This window comes from Streptopelia decaocto, assembly GCF_964273445.1.
Source record: "Streptopelia decaocto genome assembly, chromosome: 9".
NCBI classification, from domain to species: domain Eukaryota; kingdom Metazoa; phylum Chordata; class Aves; order Columbiformes; family Columbidae; genus Streptopelia; species Streptopelia decaocto.
The window spans coordinates 17145623-17167388 of NC_138664.1; the positions used below are offsets into that span (position 1 = coordinate 17145623).

At 35.8% G+C, this 21766-nt stretch overlaps 1 protein-coding gene across 6 annotated transcripts in view; it reads right to left on the reverse strand.

Annotated features, from left to right (window-relative positions):
* VPS13C (vacuolar protein sorting 13 homolog C) overlaps positions 1-21766 on the reverse strand; it is a 90171-nt gene that overhangs the window by 53851 nt on the left and 14554 nt on the right. For all 6 annotated transcript variants that reach the window (XM_082061348.1, XM_082061347.1, XM_082061349.1 and 3 more), the window contains 24 exons: positions 20975-21055; positions 18833-18890; positions 18380-18507; positions 17401-17507; positions 16509-16680; positions 15990-16052; positions 14722-14857; positions 14061-14155; positions 12377-12519; positions 11442-11634; positions 11188-11302; positions 10737-10873; positions 9963-10089; positions 9211-9328; positions 8714-8843; positions 8273-8351; positions 7141-7280; positions 6388-6541; positions 5881-5957; positions 5653-5712; positions 3823-3973; positions 2360-2476; positions 955-1058; positions 487-654 (listed from right to left, as the gene is read on the reverse strand). In XM_082061348.1, coding sequence (XP_081917474.1) covers positions 487-654; positions 955-1058; positions 2360-2476; positions 3823-3973; positions 5653-5712; positions 5881-5957; positions 6388-6541; positions 7141-7280; positions 8273-8351; positions 8714-8843; positions 9211-9328; positions 9963-10089; positions 10737-10873; positions 11188-11302; positions 11442-11634; positions 12377-12519; positions 14061-14155; positions 14722-14857; positions 15990-16052; positions 16509-16680; positions 17401-17507; positions 18380-18507; positions 18833-18890; positions 20975-21055 — 2853 coding nt within the window. The remainder of the gene's footprint in view (positions 1-486; positions 655-954; positions 1059-2359; positions 2477-3822; positions 3974-5652; positions 5713-5880; positions 5958-6387; positions 6542-7140; positions 7281-8272; positions 8352-8713; positions 8844-9210; positions 9329-9962; positions 10090-10736; positions 10874-11187; positions 11303-11441; positions 11635-12376; positions 12520-14060; positions 14156-14721; positions 14858-15989; positions 16053-16508; positions 16681-17400; positions 17508-18379; positions 18508-18832; positions 18891-20974; positions 21056-21766) is intronic.

The following is a 21766-nucleotide window of genomic DNA, read 5'->3' on the forward strand; positions in this document are numbered from 1 at the left end:
CCTGTGAATACTAATTCCTGTGAAAGTCAGTACTGAAGAACACCAAGTCCACTAATGCTTTATTAAAAAAGCCAACATTAGGATACATGACAAAGGTATAAATATTTGCAGTGATTGATTTGCAGTTCTCATACCATCTAACCTTGCAGAAAGTTCTGCCTCTAATTTTAGCTCAGATGTGTTTGCGAAGAACTGAGGTTTTTGCCAGGGTGGAGAGGGCAGGGAACACAAAACCCCCAAAATACCTTAATAGCACCAAGTTTTTCTGTATTTCCAAAGCAGAGGATGGGAAGTGATCCATTTGCATTGTGTTATTTTTTTGAAATTCTAATGAGTTAAAGCTTACTTAAGGTATTTTAATACTACACATGAAAAATTAAGTGTATCCTTTCTCTTTCAGAAACTTAATTTACCACTTGTACTGAGGACACAAACAAGGAAGACCAATTTGAGAATGCAGCAGAAACATACAAAAGAAAGACTTACCAGAAGAGACATGAGAAATTTGTGAAGGTACACTATTTGAATACAGCCCACTTTCAAAGATACAGTAGCATCCACTTTCGACATGTCAGTGTAGGCTTCTCCCTCAGTAGCATATGGATCTAATACCAGGTTGAAACTGAAAACTTCATCTCCTACTATAGACACAGCCTAGAAAGAGAAAAACAGTACCTACTAGCCATCAGCAGCTTCTAAAAATGTACATAAAGAACTAAATATATCATCAGCCTACCAGATGTACAAGTTAGACACGATTTTTTTTTTTTCAATCTTTTTGGACATCCATTCTTCTAATATGAGAAGTATGCTTTACCACATATCTTATTTGAAAAGAGGTATTCATGACAAATCAAATATTTTAAGAAGAGGGGAATATCTATTACATTTCACATTTAAACACACAAAACTAACCAAGAATCAAATAAAAATTTAAATCTTGTAGTTGAGTACTTTTTTATGAAGGGTCCTTGAATCAACATCTGTCACAACTATATCTTTAAGTCGGGCAAAGAAGACAGTGTGACTTGGCTGAAGGAGAAGAGATGAGTCAAGACCTGTACAGTAAAAAGAGAAACAGTTGTAGTGCATAACAAAAGCAACACTCATTTTCAGGGTGGGAACACATGACACCAGTAGGGGAGGTGAGAAAAGTTACGTAAATTATACAATGCAACACAGAATTTTTAATGGTTTGCTAGATTGAACGAAAATTTCAAACCACCAACAAAAAGCATCTAAACACACTTGATTGTCTCCTCTGTTTCCAAATGGAATAAATCAGTTACCACATATCCACTGCTGAAGGAACTATAAATAAAAGCTCCATTTGATCTAATGCATTCTGGTCTCCCTGTATCCTAATCAGAATAATTACAAGTACTTCCTCAACTACCATGAATTCTCCAAAATCAAAAAAGCATTTTAAGTTCTGGAAGTAGAGACTTCTTGCACTTTATCAATCAGACACAATAAATAAGTATATTGTCTAGAGCTCAAATCCAAGTCCATACACTATGCTGTCTCTTATACTACAACTTTGAACAAAACAAAATAGAAAAATTTCTAATATAGATGCTGTCTCAATATCAAGCACCTCTGGAAAGAAATAAGCTACTATGCAGAATAAAATAGTCAATCAATAATCCATCTCTTAATAACCAAGCTACTCAGTTTACTGAGATTTTCTATCAAAAAAGGTATTACTATACTGTATTGAAATACAACACTTGTGTACAAAACCTTGTGTGAACACATCATATGATTTCGAGATGGGCACAAGCATGAGACTTTATGAACTGTATTACATATTCTTGTTACACATGATTAAATATTCATTATAAGAGTGTGTCTTGGCATCTAATAGGATGGCAGCTATAGCCGAACTTGTAGTTTAAACTTCCACCTTCTCTCTCTCGCACAGAACTATCGATAGTCCTTCTGAGGGGCAAAAAAGAATCAAGAAAACAAAAACAAAGCAAGAAACCCAAACAAACCCTAGGAGTTCAAAAGCAAAGAAAGAAGTGAAGTTTATTTTATCCTAAATAATTCAAGTACACCATAAAAATATCCAAAGCTTAGTACAACATGAAAAGCCACTCATAATCCAGCTCCTTCAAAACATAAATCTAATTACCTGAAGAATTATATATAATGCTTTTCTAGCTGGAGGCCAAATGGTTTTGGCAGACCAGAAGACTGACTGTGAAAACAATACCACAGCCATGTTTGTACAGAGAACAATAATAAAAGGTCAAGCAGTGAAAATTTACACTGTAAATATCTTTTAGTCCAATTATTAGTAGCTGCTTTGAAACAAAACTACTAGATGAGTTACTAGTAACAAAGAATTTAATACCTTGTATCTTGATATCTGCAATGTTCTTTTTCTCATCACAAATATTTAAACAGAATGCATCCAGCTTGGCAAAAAGCTTCAAGTCAAAGACATCCTTATCCTTGGAAGGTCTAGCCACTAGAAATGAGAGAGGAGGGATTTTCAAGGTACATATAATTCATATTTTCACTTAAACTCCTGAGAGTATTGAGAATTGTTTTGGTCTAAGGGTTTTTCTGGCATTCAGATGACAGTTTTGTTTCCTATAGGTTCTTTTACCACCATTATCACGATTAAGTCTGTTACATCCCATCTTAGAGCAACAAGTCTTGCTCTGAAGGTAACTCTACTGTGAGAGTAAAACATGTCAGCATTTGCTTGTAATTCTATGTCTGATACTCTTCCCATCTAGTGATGAGTCTCTATCGGAACAATTTCACTGTTTTTGAAATGAAGGGTAATTGCTAGCTCAAGGGAAGATAAATTGCTCAGTATATTTACCTTTAACATTGTCAATAACTCAATAGGTTCACAGTAGTGTTTTTTCAGGTTATCTAATATTTCCTATTCCAAGATCCTAATGTAGGAAGTTTTCTTTTAAACTTCAAGCTTGTAAAAAAACAGCAAACCTTGGAAGCCTATTTCAGACAGGCAACATCAAGGTTTTAAGAGAGTAAGTGTTAACACTGGTGACAATAAGGTGAAGTCACATACAAGTGTCAAACACTGTCTATGGGGAAAGACCAGAAGCCATCAGACCTCACTGATGGTCTGCGCCATCATTAACCACGAGTAGCAGAGTGTTAATCCAAGAGCTCAAATGTCTATGTGCTTTGTTAAACTGTACACAGCAGCAGCTTCTTTTTCAGCCTGCAGATTCAAACCCAGACCATTTACAATTACAAGTGATTCTGAACATTCACTAGACACCTCATTTCCTGCTCACCTAATGCTCAAGTTTTGCACTTAATATCAGGGACAGTGGAGCTGTTCCCTTCTGAGCATATTTTGACATGAATTAATTTTTTGTTTCAGTGCTACAGGAACAGCAAGGTATTCATTAGGCTAGCAAAGGACTCAACTGCTTTAAAAGTATATTTAAATCACCTAGATCAATAACATAGTGTAATCAAAGTACTATTTGTCTCCTTTGTTTTACCATGAACACTAAGATCATGCTGCTGTTTGAGCACTCTAAGCTCACAGAAATCTCATTCAAATTTATGTCTATTTGTGAAATAGCTGTGAAACACTAAAAAGCTCACCTTACAACACCATTTCTTATCAAAACCATTGTGGTTCTTGAGGTTTTTGTTTGGTTAGTTGATTTTCTTGTTTGTTTTTAATCAGTCCTCCAGCCTGGTGAGCCAGTCATATAAACTTTGACCATCACCACACACTAATCAGGTTTCTCTGGACTTGATCCTTTTGCCAGCATGCAACACATCCTTTCACAAACACCATTTTGACCAACACAACTGTACCTTTCTGCAGTCTAGTGTCATCTTGTTTTTCAGCTTTAGTTGGTGTGTCTCCACCACTTCGATTGCCTAATGGACTAACAGCTGTTAGAAAGCTGATGGCAGACATAAGGGCCTCGGTATGCAGTAGAAGGTTCAATGATGAAAAAGCTACCTGTTGAAAACATGAGGCACCACGTGACCAAAAAGTAACTCACAAATATAAGAGTTGGACTCAGGTGCAAAAGTACCCAATGGAATACAACAATTTCTTAGAAACAGAAAAGCCTCACGTATTACAAGCAACAGATGATAAAGGAAAAAAAGCTTTCTGTAAAGCAGAAAAGTGGCAAGCTTAGAAAATAAGAAAATCTAACAAAAACCCAACAGCTGTAACTGTTAACCTATAACCTCCTCAGTACAAAAGTCAAGTGATACAAAATTAATTTAGAAGCATTAAATAAGTGAAAAACTCCTTATGGAAAACTGCATTAAGTGGAAAACTTAATTACATGACTGAGAAAGATACACCTGAAACAAAGTAGTCTAACCTAAACCAGGATTCAGTCTTCTGAAGCAACACGCTCTTTCAAAACAGACTCCTCAAATGCTCCTGCACTAACACAGTTCTACATGAGCGGATGAGGGGCAGGTGGCTGCCATGCAGGTATTTAGCATAAAGTTATTTCTCAACAAATCTATTAAGGGAGTTCAAAAGGAGAATAAGTGCCTGCCATGTAGTTTAGTGAAAGTTAATCACTTGAATGGGCTTGAAATTGGAAAAAGAGCTCAAATGCAATTCTTCCAGAAACAGAAGTCCCATGGAAGAGTTGCAAGGCAACACCTGATGATGTATAGAAAGTTGAGTTCTCTTAACATGAGTGCTATCCCATAGCATCAAGTCAGTGAACTCAGTATGTACATCCACCTCAGTAGCACAGAAGCAGAACTGTCATCCTCTCCTGTGGCTTTAGGAACCTTTTCTTGGCAAAAAGACTCCAGTAATAACTAGACTTCCCTGATGAAATCTATAGACATTCTAAAACCTATTAGGCAGCAAGTTAAATATTTGTCTTCACACCAAAAAATGGCAAACAAAATAATAGCATTAAGTTATAAAGGAGGGAAGTTGCTATCACAGAAAACTGACAGCCCTTTGTAATTTATTTCCAGAATTCCTCGAGACTCTGCTTTTCCTCAGATTGAAGACTCTGGCTCAAAAATAACACCATTAGTACAACAGTCAGAATTTAAGAAGTTAGGCACTTTCTGTCTAAAAACATTCCCCTGTATTGCAATAGTTTTTAAGTGTTTGATTTCTCATTCTAGAGTCTATGTCCTATGAAGAGGAAAATGCAGTACCACAAGAAGCACCCAAGTCATACTCCAGAGTGAAAAATTAGAACATGCTCCCATCTGCCCTCCCCCTGCTCCAAAAAATCACTCATGAATGGATTTAGACTTCGTAATAAATTCAGCCAGGGTGCTGATGATGTGGCACTCACAACACAAACCGACCATCAGGGAAGGGAATGACTTCTGGACTCCACTACATTGTCCCATACTGGGCACTTGAACTTCAAGATCTCATATGCATGAGAAGACAGATTCTAATTTTATTTTTTATTTTATCCACATGAGCTAGCTAGACAGTTTTTCATCATAGCTAAGAAACAGACTAACACGCTGTGCTTATATTGTATAAAGATTTTCAAGTCCATTTTAACTCTTTAAACCTCCCTGCAGCAAGGCCAAGTGGGAAGGAAACAGGAAAGCCAAAGAGCCCTTGTTGACTCCTCCCTTCTATGCCAGGAAACCAAACCAAAATAAGCAGTAATATCCACAAGCACTCACTTTAATCATCTGTTCAGTGTTGTCAAAAATTGTCTGAAAGTGTGGCCCATTTCTGTCAGCCTGAAAATAATGATTCACATGAAGGTTAATATTAATTGCAACCAGTCACTGTGCTCTTCAGAAGATAAACAACAATCCACTAGCTCTGAATAGTGGGTTTAAGAATCTATAATGCTTTATAACATATAAAAATGCTTTAAAAATAAAATTTTAAAGCTTTATGTATACCTTGATATATTCCACCTTCAGGAGGTCTAAGCCAGGTTTATCTGAGGAACTAATTAGATGAATAGGTGCTTTTTTACCTGTAACATACCACATGAAATACAGAAGAATTAGGGTAATCTTTGTTCTTTTGGAGAACCAAAGAATTTATGCCTTGAAGATAGGGATGAACTGTCAACACTCATAAAATGCATTACACCAGCAAATAAGGATCATTGCTTCCATTCGTTAAGTCCAAAATTGCATTTCTGTACACTTTCTTCATTCAAGCACTAAGCACTAAGACATCTATTTATCTAATAAGCATTATGGTAGAGTCCAGAGCTTATCAACTGTACCAATGGGACAGGCACTGCCAATGGACAGTTGCATATCAAGTATTTTAACTGGAAAACTAGAAGAACATTTGGATTTCAGTGAACACAAGAGACAAGAGAGCCACATTTCAGACTAACTGCTACAGACATATACGCACACATAGTAGTATACTTCTGTCCCATTGCTTATTACCTCCAATTCCATAGTAATCCAAGCTTATTTCCTTTAAATAAGACACCGCTGTTAAATTATAGGTTCTGATAGTAGCTTCTGTCCCAAGATGCATTACATCAAATACAAGTACCATTTCCTCAGTTTTCTTCTGCCTGGTGAGTTCGACTAAAACCTGGATGAGCAAGAAATACAAAGTTATGCCATCTTTTCACATGTAGCATTCTCACCATTCAAACCAACAATGACATAAAGAGCTAAAGTAATTCCTTGCCTGCCTTACAGGAAGTATTATTACAGAGTTGAAGTGTAAAAACAGAAAAAAAAAAGTGACTGTCTGGTGACGAGACATAAGTATTACAGACATATTTTGGGATTTGTTCTTGGCAAGTGACCTGCCTGGGTATTTACTTTGTACTTCCAGTAAAAATTTCCTACCTCCCACCCCCAAATTATGACCTGGTACTATTATTCTGTACAAAAAAATACTCCAATAAGGGGCTTTTTTGCTGATTTTTTTTTAATACATACACACAGATCAAGTAAGCATGTGTGTTCTATTTATATACATACCATCGATAAAAAATAACTCATATGCATACCATATATCAATAACTCACACACTGAAATATGTATGCATATACATATCTATTCTTTTGTTTGGTGGCTTTGCTTTTGCATCCACTAAATCTGCAGAACACTGGTAATAAAATATTGGGGTTTTTTTCAGTATTCTTTATGTAGAAGGCAAAAAACAGAACTCAAGAGACATACCTCTTTAACTTCAAACTTCAGCTGAAGATCTGTCAGTTCCTCTTTAACAGGCTCCTTATTCCTCATTTCTTCTCCTTTAATTAGTGACCCATCAGCTGGTTCAGAACTTCCCTCAAAATCAAAATTGTCTTCTTCAGAGTCTACAGAAGAGAATCGACTTCTTCCTTAGCAAACTTTTTCCAGAAACAGGACCAAATATCCCACCCTCTCCTTCCCATTCCAGTGGGACTTTAAACTGTATGAGCAGATTAAACCTAATCTGACAAAGTATACCTTTTATATCTATACTGCTTTCTTACCCACTGGATGAGAAGTGAAGAAAATTAAAGCCCTATTAAGGAAAGCAGTAGAGTTTAGCTATATCATTAGACTTTCAAGAACACATATAAGGAAAACCAGTTACAAAGTAAGCTCCAGAAACAAGCTTCCCAGGTTCCAGTATAGTGAAGTTCTTCTCTAGATCAACCATGGAAGTGAATGCTCAAATCTGCAGTGTCAACACAGTAATTTGGCATTTGTTACTCTAGTTGTGCATTTTCAGAAAAAGGAGAGCTTTGCTAATGCAGAACACTCCAGACAGTACAGGTGATGTTTGTAACAGTGTATTTTTGCCACCTGTTGGCTGCTTAAATGCAAGCATACCCATCCTTGAGGCATGTTACTCATCATTCTCATCTGCCTGCCCCAAAGTATGCACCCTGATGTGGCACTAACAGATGTGTATTTAGCTAAATCCGTTTTAGATTTAAGTCAATTCTGAAATAACAGGTTCTTCAATACTCCATGCTAAAAAGGCGTTTCATGACATCTGAATAATTAAACGGGTTTGCTAATGACAAACTAATACAGTTATTAATAGCTCACTTATATTTGAAGAAGTTGCTTATGCATAATATTGATTAATCCCAAAAAGTTGGGTGTTTTTTCTCTCTAGAAAAAAGCAAGTTTATAATTCTAATAACATCAGCATCTTCATTGGATCTTCTTGTGTAATTGAAGTTAGAGATGATCAATAATACTCATCTCTACTGCCTTTGTAACATGTTTTAAGATCAACAGAAGCCTGAAAACGTTAGATATTCCTTAAGTGATGGCCTTCTACTTTCACAAAGGTTTATCTGTAGCTTCTTACCTGACACTATTTCTGGTAAAAACTGACGTGTATTAAGTAACCCTTTATTAACAACAGAAATCATGGGAATAGACGGCACCTAGAAGGAGGGGGAAAAAAAAAAGTCACTACCTTCAATTTTGTATATTTTCAGTTGTATTTTCTACTGATGATGCATGTTTAACTTTGCCTCCTCCATATGACTTGGAAAGGTCAGTTTTGCCAATACTTATATTGAAACCAGCACAAAAAAGACAAAGGCTAAGCTAGCCTTGTTTGCATAAGCTCAGCATGTTCTTATCAGTCATAATGAAGACACTTTGCCTAACTCAGCTTGGCAACAGATCTCTTATTTCAAGTGAAAAAGACCATGGACATTAGCAAGAATTCTCACTAAAAATGATCACTTCAGTGTTTTGGGGTTTTTTTTAGTTTTAGTTTTCTTAGTTATAGTCAGCTTACCTTTGTGCTTGGAACTGACACGGATGACTTCCGAGGCAATGGAATGCTATCAATCAGATCAAAAATTGCCTTGATTTTCTGGTCAGAGAGTCTGACATGCACCAAAGGAAGTCCTCCTGACACTTTAAACCTTAAAAAAAAAATATATTAAACTCCAAGACAAAAAAAAGTACATACCACAATTCTTTATTTAAATCTTATCAATATCTAACGATCACATCACAGCAAAGTTAGTGATTGTGAAAATAAAAGAGGTCTTAAATTCACTTTAAACAGTATAGTTCATAACCAGTGAAGGTGATCAGTCAAGAAAGGCTTCATAAAGAGTAGTAAACCACTTCTACTACTTAAGTTAATAGCTTCAGATTATAAAATGTAATTGAATATTTGGGGGTGGGGAAAAAAAAAAAAAAAAAAAAAACACACAAACCAAACAGCTTTCTTTTCTATAAGTACACAGTAGTTTAAAAGAAATCCTTTCAAAATTAATACATTACTTTGCCATCCTGGTATCTCTTTCCACCATTGATTTTGCCAGCTGTACATTAATATCCATAGGATGTAATATGTGCAAAGTTGATGGATGTTGAAAACGAGCCTTCTGCCAGTTTTCACCTGCAGATGTTCAGTAAATTTAGATTAACAAAACATTGCTTGCTAATTGCGTTACTTAAGGTAAAGTAACCAAATCGCATCACTAGGAAAGGATAAAGAACTCACAAACTAGAGAAACCTAGAACAATTTGGGTCAAGTATTTTAAGTGCTTCAGAATCCACTTTCAATAGTTCTTAACATTTATTGCTTTAGCAGCCTTAAGCCCGATTCTACACTTTAAGATGCATCTGAACATAGAATCCTAAAAAAAGAAAAAACCAGATACATGGATAAACACAAACCAGGAACCTAGCATTCTGTTGACTGCACAAACTTAAGTCCAAATGAAGCACTAAGGCTAACTTGAGCTGTATTTTCCTGCATATGCTGGAAAACATAGTAGTTCTATGCATTTATGTTGTTCGCTGTCATCAAATTAAACAGGTGACACACAAGTCCAAACAAAATGAAAGCAGCTGTTTGAAGAGAAACTAACAATTTTTTTCGCAGTTTAATACTAGATACATGCATATTATAATCTATCCTTTCATTAACTACTGGTTTTGGTTTGCCTTCTTTATTTAAAAAAACATTTATTTACAGGTAAGCAGCCTTCAATCTTTTCAGTAAACAGCAACCATGTTGTTTTGTTACCTTTTCTTCCAAAAAGAAGCTGCACATTTTTTATTTCCACATCAAACTTGTCATAAGCTTTGTCCATAAGCTCTTCTAAAGATGAAAAGGTAGAAGCTTCACTACGTCCTTGATTTATGCTGTGCAGCTAAACACATAAAGGACAAGATAAAGTTAAGTCTAAAACTGAAATACATGTGTTATTAATTCAAATGGAGATGAAAAAGATGATTCATAGGAGTTTATGACTGACATCAGGAGTCTTATAGAGAAGAGATCTTAAATCATTTCACACTTCACTTATCAAAAGTAAGTAGATTTTTTTGTTGCTTCTATCAATCCACTGTATTCAAGTTATACAAAAAAACTTTTCTTTTTAGTTTACAAGTTCACTGATGGAGTACAACTGAAATAAACATTTCATCAGTCAGCTAAAATCAAGTGCAATTATTTAAATTTTATACAGACAAGGGAATCAACTTTCAAACTCCAAGAGAAAAAATCATATTCTCTTTTATTAATAAAGGCTATCAGTTACAAAAAAAAGGAAATAAAAGTTGTGTTTTGCTGGAGAAGTGAAATATATTAAATTATAAGCTATTACAATCGTGATTACAAAATGAAAATGTTCCCTGGGGAGATCAACTAGTACAAGTATGTCAAAGACAACAGCTCTGAATATTGATCAATGTTTCATCTTTGCCTTCTGAAAACAGGACAGTTTCACATGACAGCTAGGTCAGGAGAAAAGAATATTTTCTTCCTCTGAGCTTATAAGAGAGGTCATTTATATACCTTAAATGTACCAAAGTCCAAAATCAGCAAATCTGATTTTTCACGGTGGAAACCAGTCTGCGGAATCACAAGGTAGGAGGCTTTCAGATCAATCTTCAAGTCAAGGACTTTCCGCATTTCAATAATATGAATTAATCCTTAAATAAAAAGAAAGGTACATTAAAACTGAAAGGGTATTCACAAGTGAAACATTTGTGCCAGTCAACATCTGAAGAGATGCTATCCATCTGACAGGTAACATCTGGAGTAAAGACTTACTCTTGTAGCATTCTACTGATTTCTCAATCTCCTCCCCACAACACATCCACTAATCCTCCAAGTCAATCACTCAAGGAAAAAACCCAATCATACTATTTGGCCAGTAATCAAAACATAAGCAGAGTTTCAAGAAAATCATATTGAAACATTAAGACATTCAAGGGTTCACCTCACCTGAGATTTGTTATCTTACCTGCAGCAGTTCTTTCCTTGATTTCTTCCAGCTTCGTTAATGTGGCTGAGGTTAATCTTTCAAGATCCATTCCCTTACTTGTCTGAAAGAATTCTACCATTGCATTTATTGTTCTCTTTTCAAAAAAAGGGAAACAAGAATTATCAATATACACCGATGCCACTCAGTGAAAACTCAAAAATACATCTTGACAGAGCAAAGAGAGTAACAGCAGAAAAAGGAGAATCAGAAAAAGAGTTTTGGCTACTACTCACTGCATCGTATTTGATCTCCACAGGCTGTGATTCAATAGTAAGACTCTGGTCAGCTGTACTATCCTCTGGGTTAACATTGAACTCTATCCTAAGCAGAGAAGACTTTCTATCCCCAATGGAAGCCACAAGAGATGGTACAACTTTTTCTTGTCTTAAGCCTGTAACGTACCAATTTTCAAGCTTTGCTTCAACCCTGAAGAGGATGAATAGTTAAATATACCTAATTAGAATAGAGAACACAGTTCTATCTAGGAAAGACAAGCAAGATGAGACAGTCTTTGATCAAGCCAGACATGACTAACTTCACAGGACTAACAAACCATGCTCTTAAGGAATTATAACATTAATAAGCTGGAAAAATAAAGAGGAAGCAAGCTTTTCACAGCAACATAAGGGTGATATTTCTTTTTACCTTCATTTATCTGCAAGGTAGACTCGATATAACTTTTAGCTCATGTTTATTAAGAGAATTAGTTGCAAAATAAACGAAAGGCAGAATACTTATGCTACAGGTGAAAATTAACAGGAGCATTAAATACTACATATTGACTTCTAAATCAGTTTTGGACATAGTTTTTCATTTCTGTAGAAAGCTGGAAATACATTCAGTAGCTTGGCTGGAGTGTGTTAGCCAGACCATTTCACACTGCTTAAGTTATTACTTCCAAAAAGTAATATTCAGCACTCCAACGTTTGGATTCAAGACAGAGCTTATTGTTGTTTATAAATACTAACAAATAATACTCCTTTCTTCATTCCATTCTATGCTATTCACCAAGTTACATGACCATAACTTTTCAGAGTGCAATTGCAAAAAGCCCATAAATTTAGAAGTCAATGTACAACGTAATGCACTACCCAAGAAAAGATGTAATAAGTTGGGCAGGTGAGGGCAAGAAGACATTTATACAAAAAGAAAATACCAATCCAATTACTTAATGGCTTGTGCTCCTGGGCGCTGTGATATTTTGGTACTTAAATCAATCATCTGTATTTTAAGAATTTCTGCCACATTCTTGTCTTCTTTAATGGTAAGAGAAGTGCTCAACAGCTTCAGTGTCACAACACGGGCAACATACTAGAGAGAAGGACAGAGAAAATTGAAATTAGTCATCTTGATATGGATAATTTCTCACAACTCCTAATTTCAACAGATCTAAAGACATATGGCGTTTAAAGCTATTCAAGTCAACTAAGGTAAGAAACATATCCCTATGTAGGAAGCGAAGTTTAGAGTTCAGTTTCTTTCAACCCTTATGAGTCAGTTCTTTAACATAAAACAGTACATTTTGACAAATGCAAAGCAGACATAGTCTGTATCTCTTTTCAGGATTCTGGGAAGTTTTCTTTAAACCGTGAAAGCAAATGTAGCTAACTACACTCAGTAGAGAGCTAGCAAGATCAGCAAATCAAATTATCATAATCCCATCCAATAACTACATTTTAAAATACATTGCATATATACCTTTGTTGTTCTTGCTGCTGAATGTCATCTCTTGACCTTGTCAAGAAAGGGTTTTGGTTTCCTGACACATGTACCATTTTATGACTATATCAATCACCAATTTAAGAATAATCAAATGATACTTCCTATCTGAATTTGAAGCCTGCACCTTTCTTCAGGGTACTGAAAGAAATGAAAGCACCTTTACACTTAATTTGTCCAAATTAAAAGCAGAAGTTTTTCTATACAGGTAAGCAAGGAAAGCATGAAACAGAAAAAACAGCAGCAGTACTGGGTACTGTCTGGGCTGTGCCTCTTCTTGGTTGGTTAAGAAATGCTTGCTGCTGCTCTGCTCTTTACAATTTGACAGGAACACAAGTTCATACAATAGCGCACAGGCCTCCATGCTGCCACTCAAACAACTCTGAACTTCCCTGTGTGAGGTACATGTAAGCTTATAAGCCAAAAGTTATCTGTGACAAAAATGTGAGGGTTTCTTGTTTGGTTAGTTGTTTGGTTGTGGTTTTTTTAATTTTATGCTTGCCTTTGGGTAGTAGGAAAAAAGGCACTACAACTGAAATCTCCTAACACTTACCATTAGGACATTTTAATAGAAGCATAACATGATCCTTCTAAGAAAAGCATCCCTGAAAGTTATAAACATTAGGTCAAGCCGGAAATGACCAGATGCCAATGTTCACCTTTATATAAACAACAACTATTCAATTATCAGAATCAAACTGACTTTGGATTAAAAACAAAAAAAGACCGCATATACTAATGTAGTTTTCACCACCAGAGGCAGCAAGAAACAGCTGCAATGAAAAAGCTAACACGGAATCTATTGTCATTTACAGTTGGGGTTTTTTTGTTGTTTTTTTTTTTTTTTTTTACTGTCTTCCAAGTCACAAATAAGTATCCATCATCCAGTTTGCTACTTATAAATCACTCTAGATCAGGGTTGTGCACGAGGCAGAAGAACACCAAAGAAAACATAAGCCGTTCTTTGTGTTTTCTGAATTTTTTTTTAACCTTTGCACAATCAACACAGATTTGAATTGCACTGACACATGTTCTACTCTTTATCTTAAGGCTAACATGCATCAGAAAGGTTTTTTTTTTGGTTGGTTTTGTTTGGGTTTTTTTTTTGAACCATCCCCAAAAATGTTGCTTACCTGCTTCGGCAAGGAAAGGTGATGGGAGCCTTCACTATATCCAATAGCAGTAAACAGCTTAGCTTTCTCTTCTGGTGTCATTAGTTCGTCAATAGCTAAAAACCAAAAAGCCACTTTAATTATTAATGATAAGCATTTTTCCTCCAATTTGTTTTCTACTGTACTTAAGTTCTGCTGACACATTTATTTGATTCTTCCTACCGCACTAAGTTCCATATTGTAAAATAATTCACACAGAAGCAGCCTTGGTATGTGACATTACAGACATAGCACAGAAATCGATATAAGTTATATTACAAGAGTACCCATAGTCCTCAACAATGAAAATAGCTTTGAGGAGCACTATTAAAGCACACCTCTGGTCCAGGCAGCAAGTCACCAGAATATAGTACTCCGTTCGTTGCCTATCACACTACAGCGATAAGCTCAATACTCTTATCCTTACCAAGGTTCTGAAATGCTTATGACCATTTACGAAGGACACCTTATTTGCCAGCTCAAATTAACTGACAGTAAGTAACACTGTAACATGGGTCAATACTACATTGTACTGCTTATGCCATGCTCCCTGTGCATAGCAGGAAGCAAAACATATAACCTTCTTCTTTATATAGAAACTTAAACTCTCTATAGTAGTCAGTGCATTACAGTGTTCACCTACTTTCAGGAACAAGTGATTCTTCATCTTCCCTTTTCGCAGATTCTTTTCTACTCCAGAAACCACTAAACCATCCTCCACTTTTTTTTTCTACATCAGTGGTTTTCTTCTTCAGTAGCTTTTGTCCTGATCTTATTGTCTACAAACAGACATTAAAATAGATAATTAATAAAATCATTATATACTTTGTTTTTCTGTAAATAATGCATGTATGTATGTATGTGTGTTAAACAGACATTTCACTGATGGACAGCAACACCACCCAGCAAGGGATTAAGATCACTTTGACTCACCAGACAGAAACACAATGAGGATCAGGGTAGGGGGCATGTGTGTGCACACATGCATGTGAAACAAGCATATGTTACTTTTACTTTGGATGGCCTTTTTCTACACATTTCACTAGCATTTAGACTACAAAAAGGCTTCATTCCTTAAATCTAGTAGTAACAAACCTCAAGACTGATCCTGTACCATTACATGTACTTAAAACTTACTTTGTACTCAAGTTTTCACTTTCCATTTTAAAAATCAAGGTCTGACCACAACCATCTCAAAAACAATCATCATTCCTTGTTTTTCATCTTCATTTTACATACATTCCAGATGTGTAGACAAACACTGAGGTTACATTGGCATGAATATTAACCATATGGTGCAACTACAGAGGTTAATTTTCATGTTAGGAAAAGAGTAACTAGTAGCATGCCTCTCGCGACTATTCTGAGCTTGCCCTCAGCACACTAGGTGTTTTTGATCTTAACTGCAGATGCAACACTTTTCATAACGTTATAACATGCAATTCCTTGTTAAGTGTCACATGTGATTTCCAAAATAAAATGCAGCTAGAGACTTTATCTACCTTTCAACAATCCTCTCAGATTTGTGTTTTAGTTAGATTGGTTATCCCCTAAAAAGATGTATGGAGGATGGGAACAGCTGTACTTGTTTTATCTTGAACAGCTGCAGAACCAGTCTTGAAATAACACAAGTCAAAGGAAGAAAAGAATCATTAAATCATCACCCTTAGACAATTGCCTGAATGGCACAGAGTGTGTAGCAATGACACTGTGCATACATCCTGGTAGATTTTTAGAACTGGTTTCCAGCTTGGAAATTCATTTACTCTTGTCCTGGGAAGACTGGAAATTTGTCTTCCCACCTCCCTATCCTATCATAACTCATCAGCACAAATTTTTCGAAGATACTATCATGTCAAAGCCATTCTATTTGAAGTGTTACAATATTATTGAACAAAACTTTTTTCTTACCTCAACTTGTGCTTGTTGTCTTGCTAAGATTATATTGAAGACATCAAGTTTCCTTTCCAGGTCCTGTAAAAATGTATAAATGAAATCATTTGCCTCTAAAACACATTTAGGAATAGCTCACCACTACAGATCCTCTACCAGCTCCTTTGTATTTACACTCCAATTTCTTCACAGACCTGCTCCTTTCTTTCAAGGGTATATCCCCTGGACAGAAGTTCACTAGAATATGAAACTGATATTAGGCAGTCTAATTTTTTTTTTAATAGATTAATCTTGCACTTCCTTACATGCATTGAAGTTCATTAATCTGCAACCAAAAAGGGTTTATTTAAATGGCACTTTACTAGTATTTTCTTTCTATCCACAACAGGTTACACTGAACTTCAGATTTAAATGGTATTTCCAAAGAACTTTTGTGCTCTTATAAAACCACCAACCTTGATTCCTCTCATGCATATTTAAAGAATTATTTAATAAAGGAACCAAAACATACTTTCTCCAAAGACAGAAAACACATACCTGAATTTGCCTCTGTGTATCTTCTGAGAGTTTACTCTGTGTCAGCTTGTTCTTGTACACATTTTTGTAACTCTTCAGAAGCTGCCTGTGTTGTTTTATGTTACTCCATGACCACATTCGGGTATATCTTTTGATGTGAACTTCAAGAACACTGTTACCTGCATATTTCCACCTGCAATAATTACACGCTTGTGAGCAATTTCCATTTCATTTGTGCATTACAATTTAGAAGCTGAAGAGGGAGTTTATTAAGATGCAAACACTTTGTTTACCACTTGTCATTTGAGTAACTCCATTTATAAAAACATTAACACTTTCAACACCACTTTTGAAAAATGGACTGAGGGCTTTTATTTAATGCCTGAAGAACTATAAGTCTGAATTCTCTATTGACTTCCGCATGTTTGCAAATTTGGGCTGTAACAGCACTAAATATGCTTAAGCACTTCAATAATCAGCACCAGTTAGTACTTAGAAAAAATCCACAAAAAGTTCAAACCTGAAAAAAACAACAACAAAACAAAAACAAAATAAAACAAACAAAAACCACAAACAAAACAAACAATTGACATACATGATTCCCTTGTAATACATTTGCTATTTTTTTCTTTAGTTTTTCTAAAATTAAATTCTAACCTCTAGAGAGAACACCAACATTTTGATCAGAGATTTTGGGGACCTGTGTTAGCTTTGCAAGACAGCTTTTCATCACTTCATTCTTTCACGTATTCTCTTCTGCAAGCCTTTTCTACTTGGCTAAGCAAAGTTTTGTGAAAGCCATAGTGATATACGTGATCTAAGTTTTAAGACTATGTTAAATCACAAAAGAGAATGAAGAGACTGGAGAGGACTCCAGCATCTTCCAAAGAATGCATGAAAGTACACAGCTTACCATTGGCTGGCATTTTTATGGACAGATACATTTGGCCTAAATCTTCTGTACGGTGTGTTGCGAACCATGTAATCTATGGACTCCAGAAGGTCTATCATGCTGAGGTACTAAACACAGAAAACCAAATTTCTTAGCAGAGGTTCAGATTTTGTTGTATGCAGCGCTTGAAGTATATGCATGCCACAGTCTTCAGTATTCCACAAACTATGCAGAAATTTAAGCCTATGCATTTTCAGCAGTATGCAAAAGTGGACCGACTATACCCATTGCTCTCGAAAGACATCACCACATTAACTTTCCGTTTCCTTGAAGACCAAAACCGATTTGTATTTCTTTTAGCCTGCTCAGCACAAAGTCTCAGGCTTTCTCAAACCAACCATATTCTCTTCATTTGTCAATACAGTTTCCCCAATTTTAGAACTGCCTTTGCATTAGTTAACCTCGTCGGTACTGTTCTGAACTCAGATTACACTCTGACCATCAATAAGAGCTAAAAAACTATCTAGCAAACTAACTGTAAATTATCACTGGATAAATGAAAACACCAGCACTGCTGGGGAGCTATCTAAATGAGTTTCTTGATACTTCTGTCAGCGCACTCCACTCATTCTCACCTTTGCTTGTATCCTGCCACCTCTGCAATTATAATGTTGTCTTATAGCTTTATAAAATAAGGGTTACTCATAAGAATGATTCCATTGTCTATATGAAAGGAATGCTATTGGAAGGGTGGGATACTGAGCAGAGGATCCACAGAAAACAGGGTCAGAGTGTCCAGATCTAGCACCAGGAACTGACAGTCGCATAAAGGGAAAATGATCCTACACTATTCCCACAGTCACTGCTAAACAATTTCGACAGTCAACTTGCATATAAGCAGAAAATTCACAAAGAACAATATTCTCCAACAACAACAAAAAAATCCTACAGTTCATCACAAACTCTAAAATACGTGACATGGGATATCAAGCCAGCTTACCTGTGGCTTAGTGAATTCAATTACAATTCTCTGTACTTCTACGTTACAATCAAGCTTGGGAGTTTTTAGTTCTACTTCTGCACATGTGTTGATATACAGTCTTGCAGAGGCTGATACTGGTCTAAAAACTTAGAGAAAAAAAAATTGAGATTTATTTTATGTTTACTATTAAAGTATGGGAAGCAATCTTAAAGTATTTATTTCCACTGCCTGATATATCAACCACTTTACTGACCATGTGTATACTCAAGACCCACAGCATAAGGATGCAATTCCTAGCATTAAGATATCCCAACAGCAGTCAAAAAGCATACAAGCTCTAACATGTCTTATGTTTAGGTTTTTGTAAAATAAAGTCAGTATGGGCATGCCTGCATGATCAGGTGAGGCTGCTGTATAGCATTAATAACATGCTCAGAACAGTTTATATCCCGTCATTCCTAATTCACTTACTGTACTGGTAGTCTTGAGGCTGGCTACCACGACAAGAAATTCCTCTTTTCAGCTGATCCTGTAAAGGAATACAGTACTGTCTAGCAACTGCTGAAGAGCATTACTTGTTTACAGTTCTCTAAACTTTGAGCAGACCAAATTAAGTTCACATGTATTTTGCTAGATGCCCTGGTTTTGTTAACCCTAACATTAAACCTTGACATAAGGGCCTCCTTCCCCTAAATGGGAAAGCTAAAATAACACAAGTACCTTAGAGAGAATGTTTTAAATACACCAGATTAAAAAGAATTCTAAGTTTCTCATATCAACTGGAATATTAGTAGTTTTGACAAAGTTGGCTCAACTTGTCTAAATCTTGCAATAACAAGTATAGTGTGTTAATTTAGAAACATGTAGCTCATATGTACACTCAAACACATAGCATAATAGATTGAGCATTTGTTTTTTAACCTCCTTGAAGGTACCAGGAGTACCAATTCATATTCTACTCTTCCTCATTTTTAGCACATAAGGAGGCCACTTGAGCCTTCTGGTATTCCGCAGGTACGAGAGGAATTAAAGACAGAAAGAAATCAGTAAAACAACAGCACAGCCTGAGAGGCCTGAGAAATGCCACAGTAGAACAGACTCTTAATTCAAAATGAGGTCTGTCTGCTGCTATCAGTCTTTGGCAATTTATTGAGAATGCTATATTCACACCCAAACATTTTGTCTAGTTTCAGACTTGCAAAGGCACAAACAATTAAAGCAGGAGGCCTGCTATTTGGAAAACATATATACTAGCTATTATATGAAGGCAGATGAAGTGCTTGTTTGCACTATCTTTTATAAAGACTACCAATATTAAGAGCCATTTTCACAAGGAAACTATTTTGTAACTACAAATTTCTTCAATGTAATGTTTTTCCCAGTTCCTTATTTAAAAACTGGTTTGCATTTTCTAAAACATAGACTTTCTGATCAAAAATATCTGTATTTCAACCTGTTTCCTGTCTGCTGATCACAAGAACACAGAGAACACCTGTAAAACGTTTATAAACATAATGGATCAAAAAATTTTGCACAGAGACCACTTTTTCACATCAAAAATACAAAAAAATATGAATTAGTAAAAGCTAGACATAGCCTTCAGGAAGCCCACACACACACACAAACTTCATTTTATTCTTTCCCTGTAATTATCATTTTAAGATATCTGCCTCTCATTCTGTCTTAATTTACCCTCACTGCCCTTATGCTGCCTCTCATCTGCACTGGAGCACTGTCATCTACTTCTCTGGCCTCTACACCAAGTCAGCTTCATCAAGCTGGAAAAAACCACAATTCCAGCATAATCTTTTCCATACAGTCTACCTTAATTATGTTCGACCCAACCTCACTTTCAAAGTTTTTTATGCAGTCCTACTGTGCATTCCACATTCAAAGCTGTGACTCATTCATCCACATAGCTTATTCTACTAAAGCTCCTCAAAGTTTTGCCAAAGGTACTTCCCATAGTAAGAGTTGCTGTCTTAAAGAACTATCACAGTAGCACCTCTGCAACTTTTTGTTCCTTTTTTCAGGTCTGACAATGGATACCTACCTACCTGAGCTTTTGGTTTGTTAAAAATTAAAATAATAAAAATAATTTTTAAAATGTCTTTCAACATCCTGTTCTTCTATTTGACTTCACTCTATTCACTAATTTCAGCCATGCAGTTTAGGTAATCTGGATAACATTATCTAAGTTCCTGTTCTGATAAAGATCTAATAGTCTGATTTTTTTTTTTATTAATTCTATGCTCATTTATTATCTCAACATTGCCTTTTTCATTACAGTGGCTACATAACAACTCATACAGCCCGAGTGGTTAGTAAAAAGTAGTGGGTAACCAGCATGAAGTCCAGATGAATATGCCAATAGAACATGACTTCAGAGACACAGTTTCTGATTGTTTCTAAAACCTATGGGGGTTGATAACATATGAAGTTCACAAAAAAATATAAACTGTGTATGGTGCAACAGATCAACATACGACCCTGGTATCAGAATACAGTTGACCATAAGTATGCCAAGTGAGGTAGAAATTCTCATGGTGTAGTTTTGAATACTACAACAGCTGTAGAATATAGCACTGTTTAATCCATTTTCTTCTACGTTACCAGTATTTGTTCACGGGAGCCATGATAATACATTTTGCTGTGCATGTTCCAATAAGCACTGAGGCTGTCCAGGCACAAAAGCTGCACAGGAAAGAAAACATATAACAGATTCTATACTCAGTATTCAACCCATTCCATGAACTTAGCTTTCCATTTGTGAAAGCAGAAAACAAAAGCAGACTAGACAGCAAATCCACCATTAGCATTAAGATGTATTTAATCTTATAACACTATTTTTGAAGTGAAAATTGAATTGCTAAAAAGCAAGTTCTTAAACCACACCAGTTCATGTACATCTGTTAAATACGACTCTGAATTACGGGGGCACAAAACCAACATTTGGCCTAATAAAGAAGCCAGGACTATTAAACCTTTCGGATTTCATTCCTATAATTTCTTAGATCTTTACATACTCCTTTCAGCATGGGGCAGGAGGGCAGAGAGAAGAGAGAGACTGTTTAGCTACCTGAATGCAAACTATATTAGGCATATAAACTAAGGTAGGAAATGGCAATTTGACAACCCATTTGAAATCATAGCTACCATGCAGACTTGCTGTATAATGCATTTCATGAGGGGATCAGTGCTTGCATTTAAGGGAAATTATTTAAGCCATGGAGCTGAAAGTTACATCTTATGTAAAGCCAGTTATTTTGACTCTACTTCATTTTAAACACACAGTAAAATTAAAAACAAACAAACTACAGAAAAAGAAAACACAGCCCAACCAAACCCAGGACAATTCACAAAACAATTTTTCCACTTTTTATTTAGAACCCCAGATTATTTCTC